Source organism: Salvelinus alpinus, chromosome 15 (assembly GCF_045679555.1).
Source record: "Salvelinus alpinus chromosome 15, SLU_Salpinus.1, whole genome shotgun sequence".
Classification (NCBI taxonomy): domain Eukaryota; kingdom Metazoa; phylum Chordata; class Actinopteri; order Salmoniformes; family Salmonidae; genus Salvelinus; species Salvelinus alpinus.
Genome location: NC_092100.1, coordinates 49,580,477 through 49,604,687, shown reverse-complemented (window position 1 = coordinate 49,604,687; position 24,211 = coordinate 49,580,477). Strand labels below are relative to the sequence as shown.

The 24,211-nt window shown below is 43.3% G+C and overlaps 1 protein-coding gene across 1 annotated transcript in view; it reads left to right on the top strand.

The window, feature by feature from the left end:
- The window catches only part of ccnd2a (cyclin D2, a), a 213,541-nt gene that overhangs the window by 71,251 nt on the left and 118,079 nt on the right, over nucleotides 1-24,211 (top strand). The window contains exon 2 of the mRNA XM_071343923.1: nucleotides 23,686-23,974. Within this exon, the coding sequence (XP_071200024.1) occupies nucleotides 23,949-23,974 (26 nt within the window). The 5' untranslated portion in view covers nucleotides 23,686-23,948. The remainder of the gene's footprint in view (nucleotides 1-23,685; nucleotides 23,975-24,211) is intronic.

Genomic DNA, 24,211 nt, shown 5'->3' with positions numbered 1-24,211 from the left:
AGAGTTAGTCAGAATATGATTGTCACTAGCAAGTTATTCATTTCATGAACCTTGTTTCTTAAGCTACATATATTAACATAATGTTAATGACAGCTAATGACCTACTGTACATCCATTTAGTATCGGCCTACTGTACACAGTGGTGTGTATTCATGGATGCCAAAGGAAGCCAGTCTTCCCCAAATAATGTACCAAGAAAAAAATAAACAAACATCATTTTCCTTCAATTCGCAAGAGGCTGAATGTATCTCACAGGAGAAAGCATCCGAGCGAGTGAAACAGCGCCCCTCTGTCTCTCTTCGTGTAAGCCATCTATCTGATGCTGCCTGGTCCAAACGAGTATGACATTGTTGCCGGCCGTAGCATTGTGAATGATCCTGGCACGTTCCAAAAATAGTGTCAAGTGAAGCCAGCTTGTTGTGCCCCTGGCCTGAGAGGATGGAAGTTCAATATGTAGCTAGATGTAGAAATCTAATGTTAACTAACATTGCCCATGAATGGAAGTTAGGCTAGCGAGCAAGCATTTTAGCCAGGTAACCTAGGCCAAAAAAAATTTAATAGTGTACTGTATGACAGAGTGATAGACCGTTTCGTCAACATGAAAGAGAGGAGAATGCATTGGCGTTTCTTGACAAGTAGGGTAAGTCAACATGTTGTTTTACTTGAACGCACGCGCACACACACAGAAATCAGAACCATGCACAGCCACATCATATTTAACTTACGATGATTGGACTAAATTGTTTTTGGTATCTTTTAGATGTCACTGTATTAGACAGAGGTGAGCAGAGGTGATTTAATGAAGTTGAAATGGTGTTGGAATAGTGGAGGCAGCTCCTGTTTTCTTTGCGACTTGCGGTAACTCTCCGTGGTTCTAAATCAATAGTTGTTTAGTGGTCCGAAAATGTCGGTAACATTAACTTGCTTGACCATGCTGTAGGTCATGTAACTGTCTGTTACATGCAATATGCTTCGTGGACTTCAGTAGGCAGAGGTTGCTATCCGGGTTTGTGATAAAACAAAGGTGTGGTTGAATGTATTCTGCCACTGTGTCTTCTTATTGTCTCGGCCTTTAGGCCTATATATCCCGCTGTCAGGGCATATGAACTAACAGGTTATAGAGCAAACAATGCAATTATCACAACACATAGGTTGATTTTACCCACTCACAGCTACTGCTGTAATACTAAACTGGTTTTAAACAGATGTAAAACTATGTATTTTCCTGAGAGTTCATTCCCAGCAGTCATGGAGACTAAGCACTAGGCAGACCAGACCAGGCGTGTGCTGCTGCATCCCGGTGGTCCTCCAGGGACAGGGATTCCCAGTCACTGAAGTAGTAGTCGGAGCCACAGTCACTGCCTGTGTGTGTGTTCTCTGTGTGTGTAGCATAATGAGGCTCTCTGTAGGACGTGGTTTGAATGCACTTCAGACAACGGGGACAGGGCTGTACGTACAGCGCCATATGTATTGGCTCGCCTCTCCTCACCACATCATATTTCCAGCCCCATGAATGAGGCCCTCAAGCAGGAACTGAGTGTAACACAGAGCCAAACAGCTCTTACAAACATTGTCTGTACAATAGTAGACAAAATAGGTTTCTTTTTGTATTCTACGAAAAGATCTTGTGGAGGACAGGTCCTGGCTTTAGGTTGCGGCAGGAGAGGGGCTGTTTTTCTGAGAATCCTTCAGAGAGATGCCATACTGCTCCCCTTTATGTGGTTTTCTGAGCTTTTTATATATTGTTTGCACATTTTTTGCAACAGAAAAGGCCTCCCTTGGCTGCCTTTTTATATGCCACTGTTTTATCATATTTTGAATGGGAATCAGCGAACGATTGTGAAGGGTGAAGGTTTGAAAACAGACGGCTTATGTCCAACCTTAGATATACATTCAGGATTTGCTTTGTTAGGACCATAACTGCATGATGGGAGTGGACAAGAATGATGTTGACCAATGAAAGGCTTCCAATTAGTTACTTCAAAATAGGGTTGAAAAGGTCAATTGTCCACTCAGAACACTTCAACTGACTGGCGCTGGGACGGCGATCATACAGACCATGTCAGAAAATGTCTAATACAATGATGTGCTTATAATAAGAGCTCCATACAGAACAGTAATTGGGGGAAATGTGGGCTGTTCTATGATTGCAATAAACTTTTGGCTGTTAGCCAATGGACGCAAATAGGACTATTGAGTAAAAAAACACTGTTTCTTTATACGATAACATTTCCAGACATTGCAATTAGGCTACTATAGCCCGACTAAATAAAGAAATAGGTCAGATTTGTGAACTAGATAGTTGTTTTTCCTGTTTTCTTTCCCCCAGTCAACATGGAGGTAATTATTTGATATTGAATTCATGTGCATATAATTAGTATTTCTTAGAACATTTTCCTGAAATGAACAGCTCCCATAACTCAATTATTCAATGGATAAAAGAGCAAGGAGATATAAAGGTTATCATGTTAATGATTTATGTGTGGCAGAGTTCTTCTGGTTGATAAACATTTGGCAATATAAAAATATCAATAGGGAATTATTATCTAAATGTCAAAGCGACAGTAAAAATGTATTTTCAAAGTCATTTTGGCCCTTACCATTTGTAGTAGCCGACATTTGTTGCAGTCATGTCACATTTCATAAAGCGCAAACAATATCTAGGCTGTATTTTCTAGTGTTTTGTGATGATTTGAATAAATTCACTTAATGTCAGTTTAGTTTCTCTAAGTCAGCTTTCAATTTCTCCTCAACGGACTTGTAGAGCATATGCAAATGTAATTTTTTTTCTGTCTTTTTGAATATAGCTTGTACTTCCTTTTCACTTTGTTTATGCACCTCAGGCCAAAAGTTTAGGGGAATTCTGAAAACTAAGCCTATTTAAAGATTTGTGTTTGTGCGGGTGTTGGGGTGTTTTCACCGGCATGTGTATTCATTGTTGTTTTGCTATCATGCCACATAGACGCCTGCCCATGTCGTCTAATTCTGTCAGACCCTACCAATCTTATATCGTCTGTTGGCCAGCTGTGTGAATTGACAGAGCAAAACAAAGTCAGTTTGTCCATCTGCCTGTCCCTCAGATACAGCTTTCACGTGCACCCGGACACACAGACTGGGCAGGCGAACAGAGAACTGCTGTGCCCGTCTGTGACTCTCAGTTCTCTCAGTTCATCTCTCCCTCTCTCGTTCTCTCTCTCTCTCTCTCTCTGAGGTCTGCTGGGCGATGCAGATGCTGCTCTGGTAGCTGTGATCAGATAGTCACAGATAGTTGTCTTTGTCACAATTAGGCCCAGAGCTCCACAGCCCCACTGAGCAGCCCGCCTCGCCTGCAGGTGCCTGGAGAAGAACCTCAACTGAGCATGCCTTGTCCACTCGCTCGGTCAAAGGCAGATGCGGAGGTTCCCCATATGGAGATATAAATCCGCTGGAATCAGCTATTGATACCAGGCAAGAAATATTGCAACCCCAGGATACAGGCAGGAAGCCTCAGTGAAGGAAGGTACTATTTTGGGTGAACAGTCCCATTGTCCATGGAGTAGGGACGGGAGGCTGGGGGCGGGAGGGAGTGATGTTCTGGGGAGGCAGCATGTCTCCTCTGCCCTACCACCCCCTCCAGTGTTCCACATTCAGATGGTCCCTCTGTCCCCTCTTTTGTGACTACCTCATGGCAGTCACACTCTGAGACATGTGCCCAAAAGAGGAGGGGGTGTTATATAACTCGCCTTCAGTGACTGCTGGAGAGAGCTGCCCCCTCTTAAAGATGCAGTGTGGCTTGGCACAATCAAACTTGAAGATCAAAAGGCCAATTAATACAAGAGAGGAGGCACTGATGTCAGGTATTCAAAGCTTGGCCCTTTGTTTGTTTGCCTTGTCACAATCATTATTTCCACAAAACAATACCTACTGCCAAGAGAGGGAAGGGAGGGGGGGTTGCTAGAGAGAAGGTTAGGCCTTCTACTTTTTATCGATCCAGAAGAAAATATACAGATTCATGTCATAGAAAAGAATCTGAAAAGGAGAGCTCAGGAAATTGTGTTCTCTAACACATGGTGCATGCAGTTCTTAGAAGTGCTGCCCTTAAACCGTTCCAAGGTTTTGTAATATTCTACTTTCTCTTTCACCATTTAATGTTTATATGTTACATGCCTAAGGCAGACTTGTGAGTTGTGAACTCACTAACACCACAAGGCCTCACACAACAACTGTGAGGGGGAATTCATGTACAGGTATGTAACGGGAAATGTGTGCTCTCATTTTAGTTTTACTGGTACTGTCTCTCTCATGTTCGTATCCTCTCAACTGAAAAGGCCCCCCACTAGGTTCTCTAAATCCTCTAGAGACGACAAGAATAATAAGCGGAGGTAGTTTTGAGACACGGCTTAGCAAAGTATTTACTTCTTTGCACAGACAACACGACAACAAGTATAGAGCTGTCCTCTGGCGGCGTGTCCGCCAAAGGACAAAAAAAACCAAGCTGTGGAGGTAGTTCATGTGCTGTCTGGGTGTGTATAAAAGGCCTCACACACAGCATGGGCCTCAGCACAGAGCACAGCACAGCCACCCCGGCTCACATGCACACCCACACGTTCCTGTCTCACCGATCGTTCCAGCCATAGCGCAAGCACTTCCTCCTCTCCCCTCTTATGTCTGTGATTGTGCTGTTCAGTCTGTAGCAACTGGCTGAGGCAAGGGCATTACGTTACACTCACAATGGAAAGCCAATATCCAGCTAACATACATGGCTACAGAGTATCAGAGGCAGACTTGTATCACTGAAATGTACTGTAGTCAATTGTTGCTGAATTGTAATCTGTTGTGTTACTCTCATATGATTTATGGATTAACTCAGGATGCAGCCACTACGTAACATGCAAGAGCTGGGCCTATGTCAACCAATGACTGAAAATAGACCAACATACAGTAGAAACAATGCAGTGATCCTACTGAGTGATAAAGAGGTGCCGCAGGGCGGAGGTGGCTTGTTTATACGTTTGGACAAGGACAAGGGGCAGGAATGGCTAAGTCTTCCTGAGGGAAATGCAAACTGTCGGTGAGGGAGTATTCCAGCCGACGAGGTGCGGGACTGGGCAGAGCCGCCAGCCGAGGGAGAGCGGCGGCATGTGGTTGGATGGTATCCTTGGGAAAGTTTGCAGCTCTGCTCACAGTATCTGGATCTCAGCTGGGTACAAATACCACAGGGAAATGAGAGGAAGGCCGCTGGAGTGGAGAGGGCCGAGCGCTGGAATGTTTCACTTCAAATGGAAAATGTTCGCAGCTGTTAGCCTCTTTCTGTTGGGAGCTTGCTAATTTCTCTCTCTTTACTCTAAACCCAATTGCGTCTCTTTCATTCACTCTACTGTGGACTGATACCCTGTGAATGAATCCCCCTGGGTCCTGCTTCTGACGAGGACTGTCGTCAGCTTTCGTCAGCCCTAAACTAATCCGTAGTGTCATACAGGAAGCTTCCGTCTGCCCCCACAAGAACAACAACAATGTCCCAACATCAACAATCCCAAAAAACTCCAGACCTTCAGATCATCCACCCATCTCGTCTGAAATCTGATTGCCCTGGTTTTGCCAGAGTTCAATAAACCTCCAGAGCATACGGCTACAGACACAGGTTGCAAATGAGCACTCTCTAATGAGCCTGTGGGTTGGAAGGGTTCTGAGTCAGTAAGAGAGTCCCACTCTAGTGACTCTACGTCTGTGTCCAGATTGCATCGAAACCTCAGCCATCTGCAGATCACACAGCCAGTCACCCAGTGCCAGTGGCAGGTTTCCCTCTGGGCCTCTGACCAGCCTGAGACTCAGCTCCGTTTTGAACTCCCAATTAATGGGTGGGCCCAACTGTGCATGTTATCCAGCCCACATCTCTCTCTCTCTCTCCAGTCTTGGACTGGCTGAGTTCTCCCGAGGACTTCTCAAAGAACTTCTTCAGCATCACCAGATTGTAGTCAGAGCTCTGAAAAATTCACTGCGGTGCCTAAATGGACCAAAATATACTGAACAAAAATATAAACGCAACATGCAACAATTTCTCAGATTTGAGTGAGTTACAGTTCATATGGGGAAATCAGTCAATTGAAATAAATAAATTAGTCATTAATCTATGGATTTCACATGACTTGGAATACAGATATGTATCTGTTGGTCACAGATACCTTAAAGGAAATGGGCCTCACAATGGGCCTCAGGTACTCGTTACGGTATTTCTGTGCATTCAAATTGCCATTGATAAAATACAATTGTGTCCATTGTCCGTAGCTTATGTCTTCCCATACCATAACCCAACCTCCGCCACCATGGGGCACTCTGTTCACAACGTTGACATCAGCAAACTGCTCGCCCCCATACACGTGGTCTGCGGTTGTGAGGCCGGTTGGTCATATTGCCAAATTCTCAAAAATTATGTTGGAGGCGGCTTATGGTAGAGAAATTAACATTACATTTTCTGGCAACAGCTCTGGTGGACATTCCTGCAGTCAGCATGCCAATTGCATGCTCCCTCAAAACTTGAGACATCTGTGGCATTGTGTTGTGAGACAAAACTGCACATTTTAGAGTGGACTTTTATTGTCCCCAGCCCAAGTTGCACCTGTGTATTGATCATGCTGTTTAATCAGCTTCTTGATATGCCACACCTGTCAGGTGGATGGACTATCTTGGCAAAAGAGAAATGCTCAATAACAGGGATGTAAACAAATTTGTGTACAAAATCTGCAAATGGAAAATGTCTGCCATCTTTTATTTCAGCTCATGAAACATGGGACCAACACTTTACATGTTGTGTTTATATTTTTGTTCCGTGTAGATAATTCTGTGCCTCCGCCCAGTAGGCCTATGGTCTCATGAGTCTCCTCAATTTCCCCCTGTGGTTAGGCCAAGTACCCCCAGGGGTCCTAGTACCCCTGGTTGGGAACCACTGCTGTAGAACTGTCTCATTTCACAGCTGTTCTGTTGTGTTTTGTCTTGCTGTTTTTGATGGTGGCCATGAAAGGACATCCCAATGCTGTTTTGTTTTTACATGTGCTTTTCATTGTTTGTCTACAGCAGGGATGGGCAACTTTGATGCTGGTGGGGGCCACAAATATCTGAACTCATCAAGTTTCAGAGTAAATTTTGCTGTTTTAAAGTTTGTTTGCTGCAATTCTACACATTTTGCCATAGGGTAGAGAGAAATGTTTGCAGTTTTTAATATATTTGAGTGAGACTGACTAACAAAATCAATGTGGGCTCCCCGGGCTCTAATTCGAAGTTTAGGTAGCTGGTCGCTAGACAAACTTACCAATCGGGAAAAATGTAGCTGACATGGGCTAACTGAGTGACTTTCAGTGACTGACATAACAAGATAAAAACTGATGCACAACCAAATTCAGAATTTGCACCAACAGTAAGTTGAGACCTGAGTGACTATCAGTGAAAATATATACTTTCTTTCTTTTTTTTTGGAGGGGGGGGATTGATCCCCATCCCTGGTCTAGTCTAGTCATAGTCACTAATGCAATAGAACAATGCAAGGGCTGAATTAACTCGTCATCACTCCAGATTGGTCTGAACCAGGAGAGAAACCCCAAATCAAATCAAATGTATTTATATAGCCCTTCGTACATCAGCTGATGTCTCAAAGTGCTGTACAGAAACCCAGCCTAAAACCCCAAACAGCAAGCAGTGCAGGTGTAGAAGCACGGTGGCTAGGAAAAACTCCCTAGAAAGGCCAAAACCTAGGAAGAAACCTAGAGAGGAACCAGGCTATGAGGGGTGGCCAGTCCTCTTCTGGCTGTGCCGGGTGGAGATTATAACAGAACATGGCCAAGATGTTCAAATGTTCATAAATGACCAGCATGGTCAAATAATAATAATCACAGTAGTTATCGAGGGTGCAGCAAGTCAGCACCTCAGGAGTAAATGTCAGTTGGCTTTTTTAGCACGTCCGGTGAACAGGTCAGGGTTCCATAGCCGCAGGCAGAACAGTTGAATCTGGAGCAGCAGCAAGGCCAGGTGGACTGGGGACAGCAAGGAGTCATCATGCCAGGTAGTCCTGACGCATGGTCCTAGGGCTCAGGTCCTCCGAGAGAGAGAAAGAAAGAGAGAAGGAGAGAATTAGAGAGAGCATACTTAAATTCACACAGGACACCGGATAAGACAGGAGAAGTCCTCCAGATATAACAAACTGACCCTAGCCCCCCAACACATTAACTACTGCAGCATAAATACTGGAGGCTGAGACAGGAGGGGTCAGGAGACACTGTGGCCCCATCCGATGATACCCCCGGACAGGGCCAAACAGGAAGGATATAACCCCACCCACTTTGCCAAAGCACAGCCCCCACACCACTAGAGGGAAATCTTCAACCACCAACTTACCATCCTGAGACAAGGCCGAGTATAGCCCACAAAGATCTCCGCCACGGCACAAACCAAGGGGGGGCGCCAACCCAGACAGGAAGATCACGTCAGTGACTCAACCCACTCAAGTGACGCACCCCTCCTAGGGACAGCATGAAAGAGCACCAGTAAGCCAGTGACTCAGCCCCTGTAATAGGGTTAGAGGCAGAGAATCCCAATGGAGAGAGGGGAACCGGCCAGGCAGAGACAGCAAGGGCGGTTCGTTGCTCCAGAGCCTTTTCGTTCACCTTCACACTCCTGGGCCAGACTACACTCAATCATATGACCCACTAAAGAGATGAGTCTTCAGTAAAGACTTAAAGGTTGAGATCGAGTCTGCGTCTCTCACATGGGTAGGCAGACCATTCCAAAAAATGGAGATCTATAGGAGAAAGCCCTGCTTCCAGCTGTTTGCTTAGAAATTCTAGGGACAATTAGGAGGCCTGCGTCTTGTGACCGTAGCGTACGTGTAGGTATGTACGGCAGGACCAACTCGGAAAGATAGGTAGGAGCAAGCCCATGTAACGCTTTGTAGGTTAACAGTAAAACCTTGAAATCAGCCCTTGCCTTAACAGGAAGCCAGTGTAGGGAAGCTAGCACTGGAGTAATATGATCAAATTTTTTGGTTCTAGTCAGGATTCTAGCAGCCATATTTAGCACTAACTGAAGTTTATTTAGTGCTTTATCCAGGTAGCCAGAAAGTAGAGCATTGCAGTAGTCTAACCTAGAAGTAACAAAAGCATGGATTAATTTTTCTGCATTATTTTTGGACAGAAAATTTCTGATTTGATTTTAATTTGAGAGAAACCCCCTCCCACTATGGTATCCTGTCAGGATTGCTCTCTTTCTGTTCCTTCTGTATGTGTGTGCGTGTTTGTGCACGTGTGTGTGTGCGTTTCTTGGTCCCCTGTGAAAGTGGGTTGTTACTAAACTACTTCCCTGTCTTTTCGTTGCTCCTGATGATGGCATCCTCTTGGAATTCGCTGCTTGTACTGGTGTGCACAAAGGAGAGAGAGAGAACCTACCACAGCCGGGGACTCTGTGGATCTCTCTGTTCTGCCGCGGCTAACCAGGACCATTTGGTGTCTTGTTTCTGCATGCTCCTTCTTTACCCCCTTTTCTTTCCCGGCTTTCACTCTTTTTTTTATTCTCTCCCCTTCCTGTCTGGGTTATGGCCATTTTACATGATGTTTGAAATCAGCTCTCTGTGGGCTGGGGGATGGAGGTTGGCGGGACTATGGGGGAGCTGTGTGTATGTGTTGCTGAGATGTGGGGGGGGGTGTACAGGGTACTCTGGAGGCCTGTGAAGGGGATCGGCCTCCCTCCGCACAGAACTCTTGCTCTCTTCGATTGATGGGGGAGGTGTTGCCGCTGCTCGCTCATCCATCACATACTTTATTTGGGTTCAGGAGAAAGGAAAAGTTGGGAAAAAAAGATCATCCAAAAATATCAGAGTGGGGGTGTGCCCCGGGCCGCACTCTGCTCTCCCCCCCCCCCCCCCCCCCCCCTTTTGAGCAAATGCAGGAAAATAAGTCTTACCCTCGTGACCCCTCGCCATTCAACAGTCCCAACGCTAATAACAAAAGACAGATAAAGCTGGCCGGGCAGATTTAGTGCAGATTATAGAGCTGGTCCCTGATTTCCACAAGTCTCACCCGTCTCTAGGCTGTGTGAGCTGGGTGGACCGTCGTTTCCCTCCTTTGACTCCCGTGTGTGGGGCGTAAGCAGGGGCTGAGAGCTGGGACAGCAGCAGAGCGTGGGTGGTGGTCTTTATCTGTGGGCAAGGCTGACAGCAGAGCCAGATGAGTTGGTGCTCTGGGGCTGACACGGGGAACAATGCCTGCTATGCCAACCCTGCAGGCCTCACAGTGTCTGGACTGTGGGGACAGAGGCTGTGCCAGTCAGAGCTCAGATGTGCTGTGGACACTTGGCCTAGAATGAGCCAAGCTCACAAACCCCTCCGGAGGCAGTGAATGTGTGATTTTTCGGGCTAAACCTGCTATGATCAATTAATTATTGCATGGCATTTTATCCTCCCGTCATTTCTGTTGACGAGCAGATTTTACTGCAACACACCAACATAGAAGCTCGGTTAAATTCAACCGGACTTAGTACTGATATGCTCAGGATAGCTTGTGAACTCGCAGGTGTAATATCTTCTTTGACATTTTGAAAAGAGAGGTAAAAATGGTTCACATTTAGGCCTGGACATCTGGTCCATTACATATTATTACAAGCAAATACACAATGGCTTTGGCTTATGCACTAGGCTTTGTCTCACGTGCTTGTAGGAAAGTTGCAGAAATCGAAAGGGGGACTATCAAATAAAGAAGTCACTGTTTCCTATTATCCTGTGTTTCATGTGCGATGCAGTGAGGCAGCATGTGTAGACCGAGCCAAAATAATATGAGAAGAAAAACAAACAAAGGAAAATGATCTTCACATTTCGTACTGGGTAACCCATTATGTGATTATAGAAAACAACGCCGCTTCCTGACAAATGAACTAATGTTGTTTATGATTTAATCTTATTGACTGGGATTGGAATACCCTTGCCTTGCATTTTGACTGTTTAAGAAGGAGTCCATGGAGAGGAGACAGACACTAAATCAATTTACTGTGCGTCCTTTCCCACCACAGTTTTTACTGCAAGGGAAAATGTGCTCTTAAGAACGTCCAAACAGAAACATCATATATTTGTAAAGTGAAGACAGATTGAAAATTGCATACTTTTATGCAAATCACACAATTTTGCGATATAAAATATAAAAGTTACAGGTTGGCTTAAACATCTATTTCGGGGGAAGCTTTTAGCCTGAATCTAATTTCTCATGGACAGATTCTGCATGTAAACGGAAGAATCTGTCAGGACTGAATGGGATGCTTCAGCCCCATCGCCCCCATTTTGAATTACAAATTACATCATTTCCCAATCGTTCTCAGGTTATGTCAGTTTGGTAATTGGGGACCAAATTACCATTCACTCCATTCATTAAAACCACAATTTAACCAGCACTCTCTATTTTTGTGAGTACCTGGACCTACCATTTGGTTTTGAAGTATTGAAACCGAACCATTTGCATTTGAATGAAAAGTATTTGAATAAACATGGAAAAAAGGTGAATGTAAGAAGCGCACATCATTTCAAATAGGCCACATGTCATATTAAACAGCATATAAACACTCTAAATAGGTCAGGAGCCAGACAGGAAGCCTAAAATAAATTATTTAGGCTTTATTATTTCAATTATTTCAAGGCTATAGCCTACAAAGAAATACATTGTGAGGCATTTGCGAGTGTGACACAATAGGCTGGTAGGGACATAAAGCACTCATCTTTTAAACAACATTTTGTTCTATTTAATCATTATAGTCTATAAATTGCACATATAGGCTGAGACTTACTTGGAATGAAATACAAATTAAATGAAAATGACTTATTAGTGCCTTTTGAATTCATTTTTGGAATTTTAGGAAAGCTCCTTGAACGTGGGAATATGCCAGGCCTATTGGGCCAAAATCAATTATGGCCTATTCTATAGATAATAGAACAAAAATGAACGAAGAGATTGGATTTTTTGTTTATAAATACTTTTCTACAATGACACACTTAGTTATCTACCCTCCTCATTCCTTTCTTTTAGCATGTGCACGTAGTACATCCACCATAATGCTTTCGGAGTATGTGTCTTTTCAGATTCCACAATGATTATTTACTACACAATGATTATTTACTACATCACCGCTTTCCCTCCTTGTCCCGTTGTACTTCTAGTTTATCAAAGACAATCCAGCCAAATCATCATGACACCCATTTAGCATGCTCATCAGAAAGGCCTTATTAATATTCAAAATGGTGATATGGGCCAAGGAGAGAGCGAGAGAGAGAGAGAGATTAGAAAGATTTAAATAAAAAGAGCAATATGAAAAACAAGAGCAATAGTAAGAGAGAGCGAGAGCAATAGAAAGAGAGTGATAGAGAGAAAATGATAGAAAGAGCGAGACAGTAAATGGGATTACTCTGCTTTGCCTCCGAGGGGAAGTAGCAGTGGTTGAGGATTGTAGTGACAACAGCTGAGAGCCCTGCCATTGGGGAGAGGAATAGGGCTTATTTTAATATGCTGTATGGGAGGTAGCTAGCCAGGCAGATAACCTCAGGTGTTCTGGCAATGGGATGGGGTTAGACATGGTCAGTGGGGCTGAGGTGCCCAACAGTCCTAAGCCATGGCTGGTGCTGCTGCGAGTCAGGGTAGAAAGACAGACACCCCACAGCAGGAAACCTTGGCTACAACCTATCAATAAACACTTCAACTCAGCCACAGGTATTTTTTTATATGCTTTTCGTGTCATCAGATGTTCTGAGTTGCGTCTTTTGTTGCTTCTCTTGTTTACATTGTGATTTAAGTTCACAAGGGCATACATGGAAGAGAACAATACTCCCTAATATTTCAGTATCGAACTTGTTATTGCATTTGGATGTTTTACATCACGGAACCCCTTTGATAATACTCATGAATGATCCCCTTTCATTTGTCTGAGCCTCTTAAATGCTGACCACTGTTTTGCTACACATGTATTGGTTATTGTGAGAACATGACTCAAGCCATAGAGGGGAAAGAGTTTATTTCAATGAGCAGCCTGTCTTGTTGACATCAATGTCAAAAGGTTCTAGGATCTGGTCCAAGCTGAGGCAAGTGGTCGCTTGGACTTTGAATGCTCCAGTCTCATAAGCTTCGATGTCTAAGATATGAGATTCTCACTGGAGATTACATGGGCTATCAAATCCTCTGGCCTCTTTATGAATTGTGGGTCTTTTTTTATTGACCATTCCATAGCATTGGCAAAGCTTGGGCAGTGGGCTACATTGGTCCATCCCTAAGGGTCATTTGTTGGATCAATGGATACTACTCACTGGAATGTGTTCCATGATGCCATCGAGACAGAAGGTCTTCCAGAGTTTTCCCAGCCCAGACCTGACCTAACTGTGCACAAAGTCAGAATGGCCGCATTATTTTTGGATGGATACTAAAGGGTCTGTTGGTGCCTCTCTGTCCTACACTGTGTACTGAAGCTCCTTTTCTTCGAGTCCTTCTCCAATTCTCCAGCTGCTTCTCTCTTCCCCAGCGCTGTCGCTCCATTCCACACCATGCATGTCCCTCTGTCCTCACCCAGAATGCTGTCTTGCCTGTGGATGGATAGCCGCTGAGCTGGTCTTGCTACAGTTCCATTGGTCTGTGTCGGCTGGCCTGACCTTTGTCTGTGTGGGATGTTGTCACTTTGAACATCCTCCCTTGAGTTATTGGACTTGAAATTAATGAAGGTCAAGACAGAGCCACTCAGTTCTCACCAGAGAAGAAAAACTGTTAACTAGACTAATTGTCAGGTCTTTCAAAGAACATTTTGCCGGTTTTAAATGTTTGTGTACAACTAGTGGTATTTGAGTACAGTACAAGCTTTCGGTTCAGTTGGTCTCTGATCAACTGCTGCTGTACAACAGCTGATGAAGTTGTTGAGGGCAACACTCAATGGTCAGAAGAGGGAGCATTCAAATGAGGATGTTATCCAAAACAACCCCAAGAGGTTAACTTGACAGAACCATCTGTGTTACAGGGTGATATCCCTCATTATCTGCATATTGTAGCGTTCAGAAGCCATTTACAGGCACCCCCATGGGTTCGTCCTTTGCCTATCCACAACATCAATCTGAGATGAGTCTCAAAGGGATGGTGCAGCCACAGCCTTTCACCCAGTGGGTGAATAACATTCAGTGATGAGGATGGAGGTATATGAGGTGACCACATCATGAGAGGATCCTGGGATGAGTCAGAGACACAGTCAGTGAGGGGCTTGCCCCAAACCGGGGGCAGTGTCATCACTTCTCTGCTCTGGAGATGTACTGATTGGAAATGTTTTCGTTTGATCCCCATTTGCGTCAGTCCTGATGATACAGTTTACTTTATAAAAACATACGAATAAAACAAGCATTAGTTTATATTTTAAAAGGAAGATTGCAGAATTAGGTTGCTGTTAAATATTCTGATTTGTTTTGTCCTTCCAACAAAAAGTCCCAAATACGACATTTGTATTTTGAGAGAAATGTATATTTTATCCGAGTTTGACCGAAGTCATGACGTAAAGAGAAGCACTACGCGAGCAGGAGTGAATAAAATGGTAAAGACTCACATCATACAGATTCCTCATATTGTAAAAACATTTAAAATAAAAATTGCACTCTGAATAAAGCCCACTTATCATCTGACCATATCCTCTGATTTCTTTATTCTGTATCAGCTAAAATATATATATATATTTTTACGTATACAGCGTGCAGGCTTCTAGCATAGCCCCTTTTACACCCCTGCCGGCATACCCCTACTAGCTAACAACTAGCAGCCTTGAAACACATCAATTATTAGCAGTTCAGCACATCAGCATTTCTCGTACTGTTACACAAAATCAAGATAAACCTTTACCATCATAGTAGACATGGAACGTCTATGACCAAACTCGCTAAAACTCTGTTGTTGGACTATGGTAGCAATAGCTAGCCACACATAAACCTGAGTGCTACTACAAGCAGCAGTAAATCTAGATAATGGCTGACACAAGCATTGGCTATCATGAAATCCTGCAAGTTCTGTCAGCCAATAAAGATCAGGCAGTTCAGCAAAAATAAAGATATACCTTGAAATAAACAATGACGTTAATCCGATTGGTATTTATTTGACCATTGATTTCTGCAAAATGTGCAGTATTCTGTTGGAGTTGTTGTAGCTAGCCTGCTTGCTAGCTAGCGAGCTAGCTTATTCCATCCCCAAACACCATGTGAGCCAGTTCGTTTTGCATGGCCCGGTGCACTTATATAGCTGGCTATCTTCGTTTTTTTTATAATCTACTAGCATCATAACATGACAAAACTCTTTGGGCACTTTAGTACCTACTTACCCAATTCACATCCATAACCGAAGCCGCCCGCCGTGACTCTGTAACACCAGTGGGGTCAATGGACTTGGAGCCTACATTGACTGTGGCCACACAAACGTTTTTTAGTCTCGGCTTCATGGCGAATCCACTCTTCTACTGTTGGTAGCCATCGTAATTGTTTGGGATTAAGTGAGGCCCGCATATGACTAAGTGTCAGGGGTTCCCATAACCCAGTCTGCCCGAAGTGGTACAACTTTCCTCCCATCTTCTCGCATTTCGACCAAACATGAATGTCGGGAAAGAGTGCACTGCCAACACCACCACCATCTCTTGATGTCAAAGACACAATGTATTGTTAGTATGAGTTTTTTATATATATTTTTAATAAACTTTTGCAGAAAGACTGTCATCTGGAGGTATACAGGATGCATCTTTCTCTTCAGTAAGCAAATTAGCCAGACAAATGCTGCCCATCCCGTCAGCTTGCTAGCAAGGGCACTGAGGTAAATAATAATTGTCAGCTTTGCTGTGCTAGTGCCTGCAGCAGGGTGGGCAGGACTTGGTCGGTCTGGCTTAGAAACACAGAAAGCGAGGGCCTCTAAGTACACACACACACACACACACACACACACACACACACACACACACACACACACACACACACACACACACACACACACACACAGCAACATTAACATTTTATTAACATTATATTTCACAATTTGTAACTTGAGACACAGTGATGGTGCAAAGAGGGAACCTATTACTGTTGTTGCAATGATATGGCGCAAGTTCTGATTACAGAGACTTTGGAAGAATCAAAAGTATTTTGTTAGGCATGTATAGTCTTCTAATTATTCAAATAAGTAATGTCAACCTCAATCTATCCCTAAAGGAAAGTGAAATGTACATTGAAAAATACTGTAAATATGTGTTTGAGAGACTATGTATAGCCTATTCTATTGAAGGCCTTGCCAGGCCTAATGATTTGGGCCACATTCTGCTGTGGCCATGCAGGCTCCCCGAAGTATCCTTTGGTACAGGAAGGGGCGATGTACTCCAGCTCTCATTCTAATTCTTAACAGCCTTGAAATAACATGATCATGAGAATTTCCTCTACAGCCCAAGTCTGCCTTAGAGTAATATCAATTGCCTGTACGGTACCTGGTAGGGCTGGGCGATATGGCCAACATCTCATATCCCGAAATAGGTCATTTCATATCCCGATAACGATACATATCACGATATAGCACATTTTCTGTAAATTCAATGAATAAATAGTTTATATAAAATGACCACATGTAAAGGCCTATTTCTTGTTACATTTTGAATTATACTCAACAAATAAAAAGGTATTTACTCATATTTGATTATTTTATTTAGAACCTGTGCACATTTTCAATTAAGCATGTAACAAAATATTAATATATAAAATCTAAAAAGGTAAATAGAAAACACTTCAACTGTAGTTGCAAACAAAATAAATATAGGCCTAAAATATATACAGTTCAAGTCAAAAGTTTACATACACTTAGGTTGGATTCATTTAAAACACATTTTTCAACCACTCCACAAATTTCTTGTTAACAAACTATAGTTTTGGCAAGTCGGTTAGGACATCTACCTTGTCCATGACCCAAGTAATTCTTCCACCAATTGTTTACAGACAGATTGTTTCACTTATTCCAGTGGGTCAGAAGTATACATACACTAAGTTGACTGTGCCTTTAAACAGCTTGGAAAATTCCCGAAAATGATGTCATGCCTTTAGAAGCTTCTGATAGGCTAATTGACATCATTTGAGTCAATTGGAGGTGTACCTGTGAATGTATTTCAAGGCCTACCTTTAAACTCCGTGCCTCTTTGCTTGACATCATGGGAAAGTCAAAAGAAATCAGCCAAGACCTCAGAAAAACAATTGTATACCTCCACAAGTCTGGTTCATCCTTGGGAGCAATTTCCAAACGCCTGAAGGTACCACGTTCATCTGTACAAAAAATAGTACGCAAGTATAAACACCATGGGACCACGCAGCCGTCATACCGCTCAGGAAGGAGACGCATTCTGTCTCGTAGAGATGAACGTACTTTAATGCGAAAAGTGCAAATCAATCCCAGAACCACAGCAAAGGACCTTGTGAAGATGCTGGAGGAAACATGTACAAAAGTATCTATATCCACAGTAAAACGAGTCCTATATCGACATAACCTGAAAGGCTGCTCAGCAAGGAAGAAGTCACTGCTCCAAAGCCGCCATTAAAAACGCCAGACAACGGTTTGCAACTGCACATGGGGACAAATATCGTACTTTTTAGAGAAATGTCCTCTGGTCTGATGAAACAAAAATTGAACTGTTTGGCCATAATTATGTTTGGAGGGAAAAGGGGGATGCTTGCAAGCCGAAGAACACCATCCCAACCGTGATGCACGGTGGTGGTAGCATCATGTTATGGGGGTGCTTTGCTGCAGGAGTGACTGGTGCACTTCACAAAATCGATGGCATCCTTGAGGAATTAAAATTATGTGGATATATTGAAGCAACATCTCAAGACATCAGTCAGGAAGTTAAAACTTAGTCGCAAATGGGTCTTCTAAATGGACAATGACCCCAAGCATACTTCCAAAGTTGTGGCAAAATGGCTTAAGGACAACAAAAGTCAAGGTATTGGAGTGGCCATCACAAAGCCCTGACCTCAATCCCATAGAAAATCTGTGGGCAGAACTGAAAAAGTGTGTGCGAGCAAGGAGGCCTACAAACCTGACTCAGTTACAACAGCTCTGTCAGGAGGAATGGGCCAAAATTCACCCAACTTATTGTGGGAAGCTTGTGGAAGGCTACCTGAAACATTTGACCCAAGTTAAACAATTTAAAGGCAATGCTACCAAATACTAATTGAGTGTATGTTAAACTTCTGACCCACTGAGAATGTGATGAAAGAAATCAAAGCTGAAATAAATCATTCTCTACTATTATTCTGACATTTAAAATTCTTAAAATAAAGTGGTGATCCTAACTGACCTAAGAGAGGGAATTTTTACTAGGATTAAATGTCAAGAATGGTGAAAAACTGAGTTTAAATGTATTTGGCTAAGGTGTATGTAAACTTCCGACTTCAACTGTATATATATATATATATATTTATGGGCTTGTCTGTTTTACATGTTATTTTGGCATAAATACGTGTCACATATCAATTTGCATTTGGTACCTTGGGTCGAGTGTTAGCACCTACTCCCGAAACCCCCGTTTCTCGACCGTGTAAATTGGGACCATGTCTTTGCAGATGTAAGTTGTAATGGCAGCTGTTATCTCCTTCGAAGCCTCTTGCAACGTTGCGTTGGGGGGGTTTGTTTTGAGCACTCGACTGTACTTTTGGGTCTCATCCGTAGCCTCTCCGTACTGTTTCACATGATTCTTGCGTAGGTGGTAAAAGAGGTTCATGGTGTTTGAGCCTGTTGTCGGGACCGGCCTGCGGCACATTTTTCAGAGGACGGTTTTCTGGTACGTGTCAGACTTTTCATACCCAAACCACGTCCATGCGACCGAAGTTGCCCCTCTTTTAGGTATGAGCTCTGTGTCTCCGTACTCTGTGTCACGTTCACTCTCTTCCATGTTTGTTTGTGTTGCAAATTTCCTTCCACACAGCATGTGCAACGCGTTGTCCAATTGCCGAAAAAGTTTGCCGTAAAGAGTGTGATTTGCGACATAAACAAAATAAATGATAGAGCATAATATGAAACGATAGATGTTTTTCTATCGTCACATGGTATATATCATGGTATATATTGTCATATAGCCCTAGTACCTGGCATAATGGATCACTTAGTGTTAGAATGGATCAGTGCAGATGATGTTAAAGCTACATTCACAGAAAGAAAATTGGAAATACAGTGCATTCAGAAAGTATTCACACCCCTTCCTTTTTTCCACATTTTGTTAAGTTACATTACAGCCTTATTCTAAAATTGATTAAAATAAATCCTCATCAATCTACACACAATACCCCATAATGACAATGCGAAAACAGTTTTTTAAACATTTTTGCAAATATATAACAATTCTTAAAAACAGATACCTTATTTACATAAGTATTTAGACTCTTTGCTATGAGACTCGAAATTGAGCTCAGGTGACCTGTTTCCATTGATCATCCTTGAGATGTTTCTACAACTTTATTGGAATCTACCTGTGGTAAATTCAATTGATTGGACATGATTTGGAAAGGCACACATCTGTCTATATAAGGTCCCAGAGGTGACAGTGCATGTCAGAGCAAAGACCAAGCCATGAGGTCGAAGAAATTGTCCGTAGAGCTCCGAGACAGGATTGTGTCGAGGCACAGATCTGGGGAAGGGTACCAAATATTTCTGCAGCATTGAAGGTCACCAAGAACACAGTGGCCTACATCATTCTTAAATTGAAGAAGTTTGGAACCAACAAGACTCTTCCTAGAGCTGGCCGCTCGACCAAACTGATCAATCGGGGGAGAAGGGCCTTGGTCAGGGAGGTGACCAAGAACCCGATGGTCAGTCTAACAGAGCTCCAGAATTCCTCTGTGGAGTTGGGAGAACCTTCCAGAAAAACAACCATCTCTGCATTACTCCACCAATAAGGCCTTTATGGTAGAGTGGCCAGACGGAAACCACTCCTCAGTAAAAGGCGCATGACAGCCCGCTTGGAGGTTGCCAAAAGGCCCCTAAAAGACTATTAGACCATGAGAAACAAGATTCTCTGGTCTGATGAAACCAAGATTGAACTCTATGGCCTGCATGCCAAGCGTCCTGTCTGGAGGAAACCTGTCACCATCCCTACGGTGGAGCATGGTGGTGGCAGCATCATGATGTGTGGATGTTTGTCAATGGCAGGGACTGGGTGACTAGTCAGGATCGAGGTAAAGATGAATGGAGCAAAGTACAGAGAGATCCTTGATGAAAACCTGCTCCAGAGTGCTCAGGACCTCAGACTGGGGCAAAGGTTCACCTTCCAACAGGACAACAGCCCTAAGCACACTGCCAAGGCAAAGCAGGAGTGGCTTCTGGACAAGTCTCTGAATGTCCTTGAGTGGCTCAGCCAGAGCCCAGATCGAACATCTCTGGAGAGACCTGAAAATAGCTGTGCAGCGACGCTCCCCATCTAACGTGACAGAGCTTGAGAGGATCTGCAGAGAAGAATGAGAGAAACTACCAATACAGGTGTGCCAAGCTTGTACCGTCATACCCAAGAAGACTCAAGGCTGTAATTGCTGCCAAAGGTGCTTCAACAAAGTACTCAGTAAAGGGTCTGAATTCTAATGTAAATGTGATCAGTTTTTTGTATTTAGTAAATTTTGCTTTGTCATTATGGGGTGTTGTGTGTAGATTGATGAGAAAAAAACAGAATGTAATCCATTTTACAATAAGGCTGTAACGTAACAATGTGGAAAAAGTCAAGGGGTCTTAGTACTTTCCGAATGCACTGTACAGTCGTGGTCAAAAGTTTTGAGAATGACACAAATGATTAATTTCCACAAAGTTTGCTGCTTCAGTGTCTTTAGATATTTTGCCAGATGTTACTATGGAATACTGAAGTATAATTACAAGTATTTCATAAGTGTCAAAGGCTTTTATTGACAAATACATGAAGTTGATGCAAAGAGTCAATATTTGCAGTGTTGACCGTTCTTTTTCAAGACCTCTGCAATCCGCCCTGGCATGCTGTCAATTAACTTCTGGGCCACACCCTGACTGATGGCAGCCCATTCTTGCATAATCAATGCTTCTAGTTTGTCAGAATTTGTGGGTTTTTGTTTGTCCACCCGCCTCTTGAGGATTGACCACAAGTTCTCAATGGGATTAAGGTCTAGGGAGTTTCCTGGCCATGGACCCAAAATATCGATGTTTTGTTCGCCGAACCACTTAGTTATCACTTTTGCCTTATGGCAAGGTGCTCCATCATGCTGGAAAAGGCATTGTTCGTCACCAAACTGTTCCTGGATGGTTGGGAGAAGTTGCTCTCGGAGGATGTTTTGGTACCATTCTTTATTCATGGCTGTGTTCTTAGGCAGAATTGTGAGTGAGCCAACTCCCTTGGCTGAGATGCAACCCCACACATGAATGGTCTCAGGATGCTTTACTGTTGGTGTGACACAGGACTGATGGTAGCGCTCACCTTGTCTTCTCCGGACAAGCTTTTTTCCGGATGCTCCAAACAATCGGAAAGGGGATTCATCAGAGAAAATGACTTTACCCCAGTCCTCAGCAGTCCAATCCCTGTACTTTTTGCAGAATATCAGTCTGTCCCTGTTGTTTTTCCTGGAGAGAAGTGGCTTCTTTGCTGCCCTTCTTGACACCAGGCCATCCTCCAAAAGTCTTCGCTTCGCTGTGTGCCCAGATGCACTCACACCTGCCTGCTGCCATTCCTGAGCAAGCTCTGTACTGGTGGTGCCCCGATCCTGCAGCTGAATCAACTTTAGGAGACGGTCCTGGCGCTTGCTGGACTTTCTTGGGCGCCCTGAAGCATTCTTCACAACAATTGAACCGCTCTCCTTGAAGTTCTTGATGATCCGATAAATGGTTGATTTAGATGCAATCTTACTGGCAGCAATATCCTTGCCTGTGAAGCCCTTTTTGTGCAAAGCAATGATGACGGCACGTGTTTCCTTGCAGGTAACCATGGCTGACAGAGGAAGAACAATGATTCCAAGCACCACCCTCCTTTTGAAGCTTCCAGTCTGTTATTCAAACTCAATCAGCATGAAAGAGTGATCTCCAGCCTTGTCCTCGTCAGCACTCACACCTGTGTTAACGAGAGAATCACTGACATGATGTCAGCTGGTCCTTTTGTGGCAGGGCTGAAATGCAGTGGAATTTTTGGGGGGGGATTCAGTTCATTTGCATGGCAAAGAGGGACTTTGTTATTAATTGCAATTCATCTGATCACTCTTCATAACATTCTGGAGTATATGCAAATTGCCATCATACAAACTGAGGCAGCAGACTTTGTGAAAATTAATATTTGTTTCATTCTAAAAACTTTTGGCCACAACTGTATGTTGGATTTGATCTCTTCTAGCTGGGATTCAAAATTCAAATGGTACTCGCACATCTTTGTTGCAGGTATTTGTATTTTGTATTTATTATGGATCCCCCTACTCTTCCTGGGGTCCAGCAAAATATTTTTTTTTACAATTTTAAAACATTACAATACATTCACAGATTTCACAACACACTGTGTGCCCTCAGGCCCCTACTCCACCACTACCACTACCACATATCTACAATAATAAATCCATGTGTATGTATAGTGTGTGTGTGTGTGTGTGTGTGTGTGTGTGTGTGTGTGTGTGTGTGTGTGTGTGTGTGTGTGTGTGTGTGTGTGTGTGTGTGTGTGTGTGTGTGTGTGTGTGTGTGTGTGTGTGTGTGTGTGTGTGTGTGTGCATGTGTTTGTGCCAATGTTTGTGTTGCTTCACAGTCCCCACTGTTCCATAAGGTGTTTTTTAATCTGTTTCTTAAATCTCATTTTACTGCTTTGCGTCAGTTACTTGATGTGGAATAGAGTTCCATGTAGTCATCTATGTAGTAGACAGACAGCTCGGTGCATTCAACATGTCAGTACCTCTCATAAATAAAAGTAGTAATGAAGTCAATCTCTCCTCCATTTTCAGCCAGGAGAGACTGACATGCATATTATTAATGTTAGCTCTCGGTGTACATCCAAGGGCCAGCCGTGCTGCCCTGTTCTAAGCCAATTGCAATTTTCCTAAGTCCTTTTTTGTGGCACCTGACCACCCGACTGAACAGTAGTCCAGGTGCAACAAAACTAGGGCCTGTAGGACCTGCCTTGTTGATAGTACTGTTAAGAAGGCAGAGCATCGCTTTATTATAGACAGACTTCTCCCCATCTTAGCTACCACTGCATCATTTTGACCATGACAGTTTACAATCTAGTGTTACTCCAAGCAGTTTAATCAGTTTAATCATCTCAACTTGCTCAATTTCCACATTATTTATTACAAGTTTAGGGTTTAGTGAGTGTTTTGTTCCAAATACAATGCTTTTAGTTTTAGAAATATTTAGGGCTAACTTCTTCCTTGACACCCACTCTGAAACTAACTGCAGCTCTTTGTTGAGTGTTGCAGTCATTTCAGTCGCAGGTGCCTGGTAACAGTTGAATAAGATGAGAAAAAATAAAAAAGCCAACACACTGCTCTTGATAGTATCACTGCTCTTTATTAAGCTTTACGTATCGGCCTCAAGGCCTTCGTCAGAGCTTTTCTTATTTTTTTCTCATCTCTTCTAACTGGAAATTGTTACGCTAAGCAAAAACTGTTCACTTTTCTATCCAAACAATGTTCTCTTCAATTTCCCTAAATGTGTTTTTCATGTTCTTATCTTGCAGAGATCATTCAATGAGAGAGATGCTCAAATACGCAACACAGACCAGGCCATGGTGACAAGGTCTACCTATCTCTCCAAAGGGAGGAGGAGAGCATCAGAAGAGATGGTCAAGCCCTCTGGCCTAGGTCAGGCCATTGTCTTCCAACAGGTGAGGTCACTGCTATGACTCCTGTGACGCTAGTCCCTTGACCAACGGTGCAGACGAAAGGTCTGGCCAACCTGAATGATGTCATCAACAGTGCTGCATCGCCCAGTGAAGACAGGATGCCACCTGTGAACAGCAGCTTTGAGTAGGTACAACTACTTAAAGTATACACACCGCTATGGCAGTCAATGAACGTCCGTTGTGTATGCGGATGAGTGTTTCTAAACTGCGTTATCATGTTGTTTATTATAATGTGTTCGGTGTGGTTTGATGTGATACACAAGAGCGTTCAGTGTGGTTTTATGTGGACACGAGCATCTCGCAAATGTCATACCACTCAAACCATAACATTCAAACGCGTCCGTCTGATCCATATCCTTTA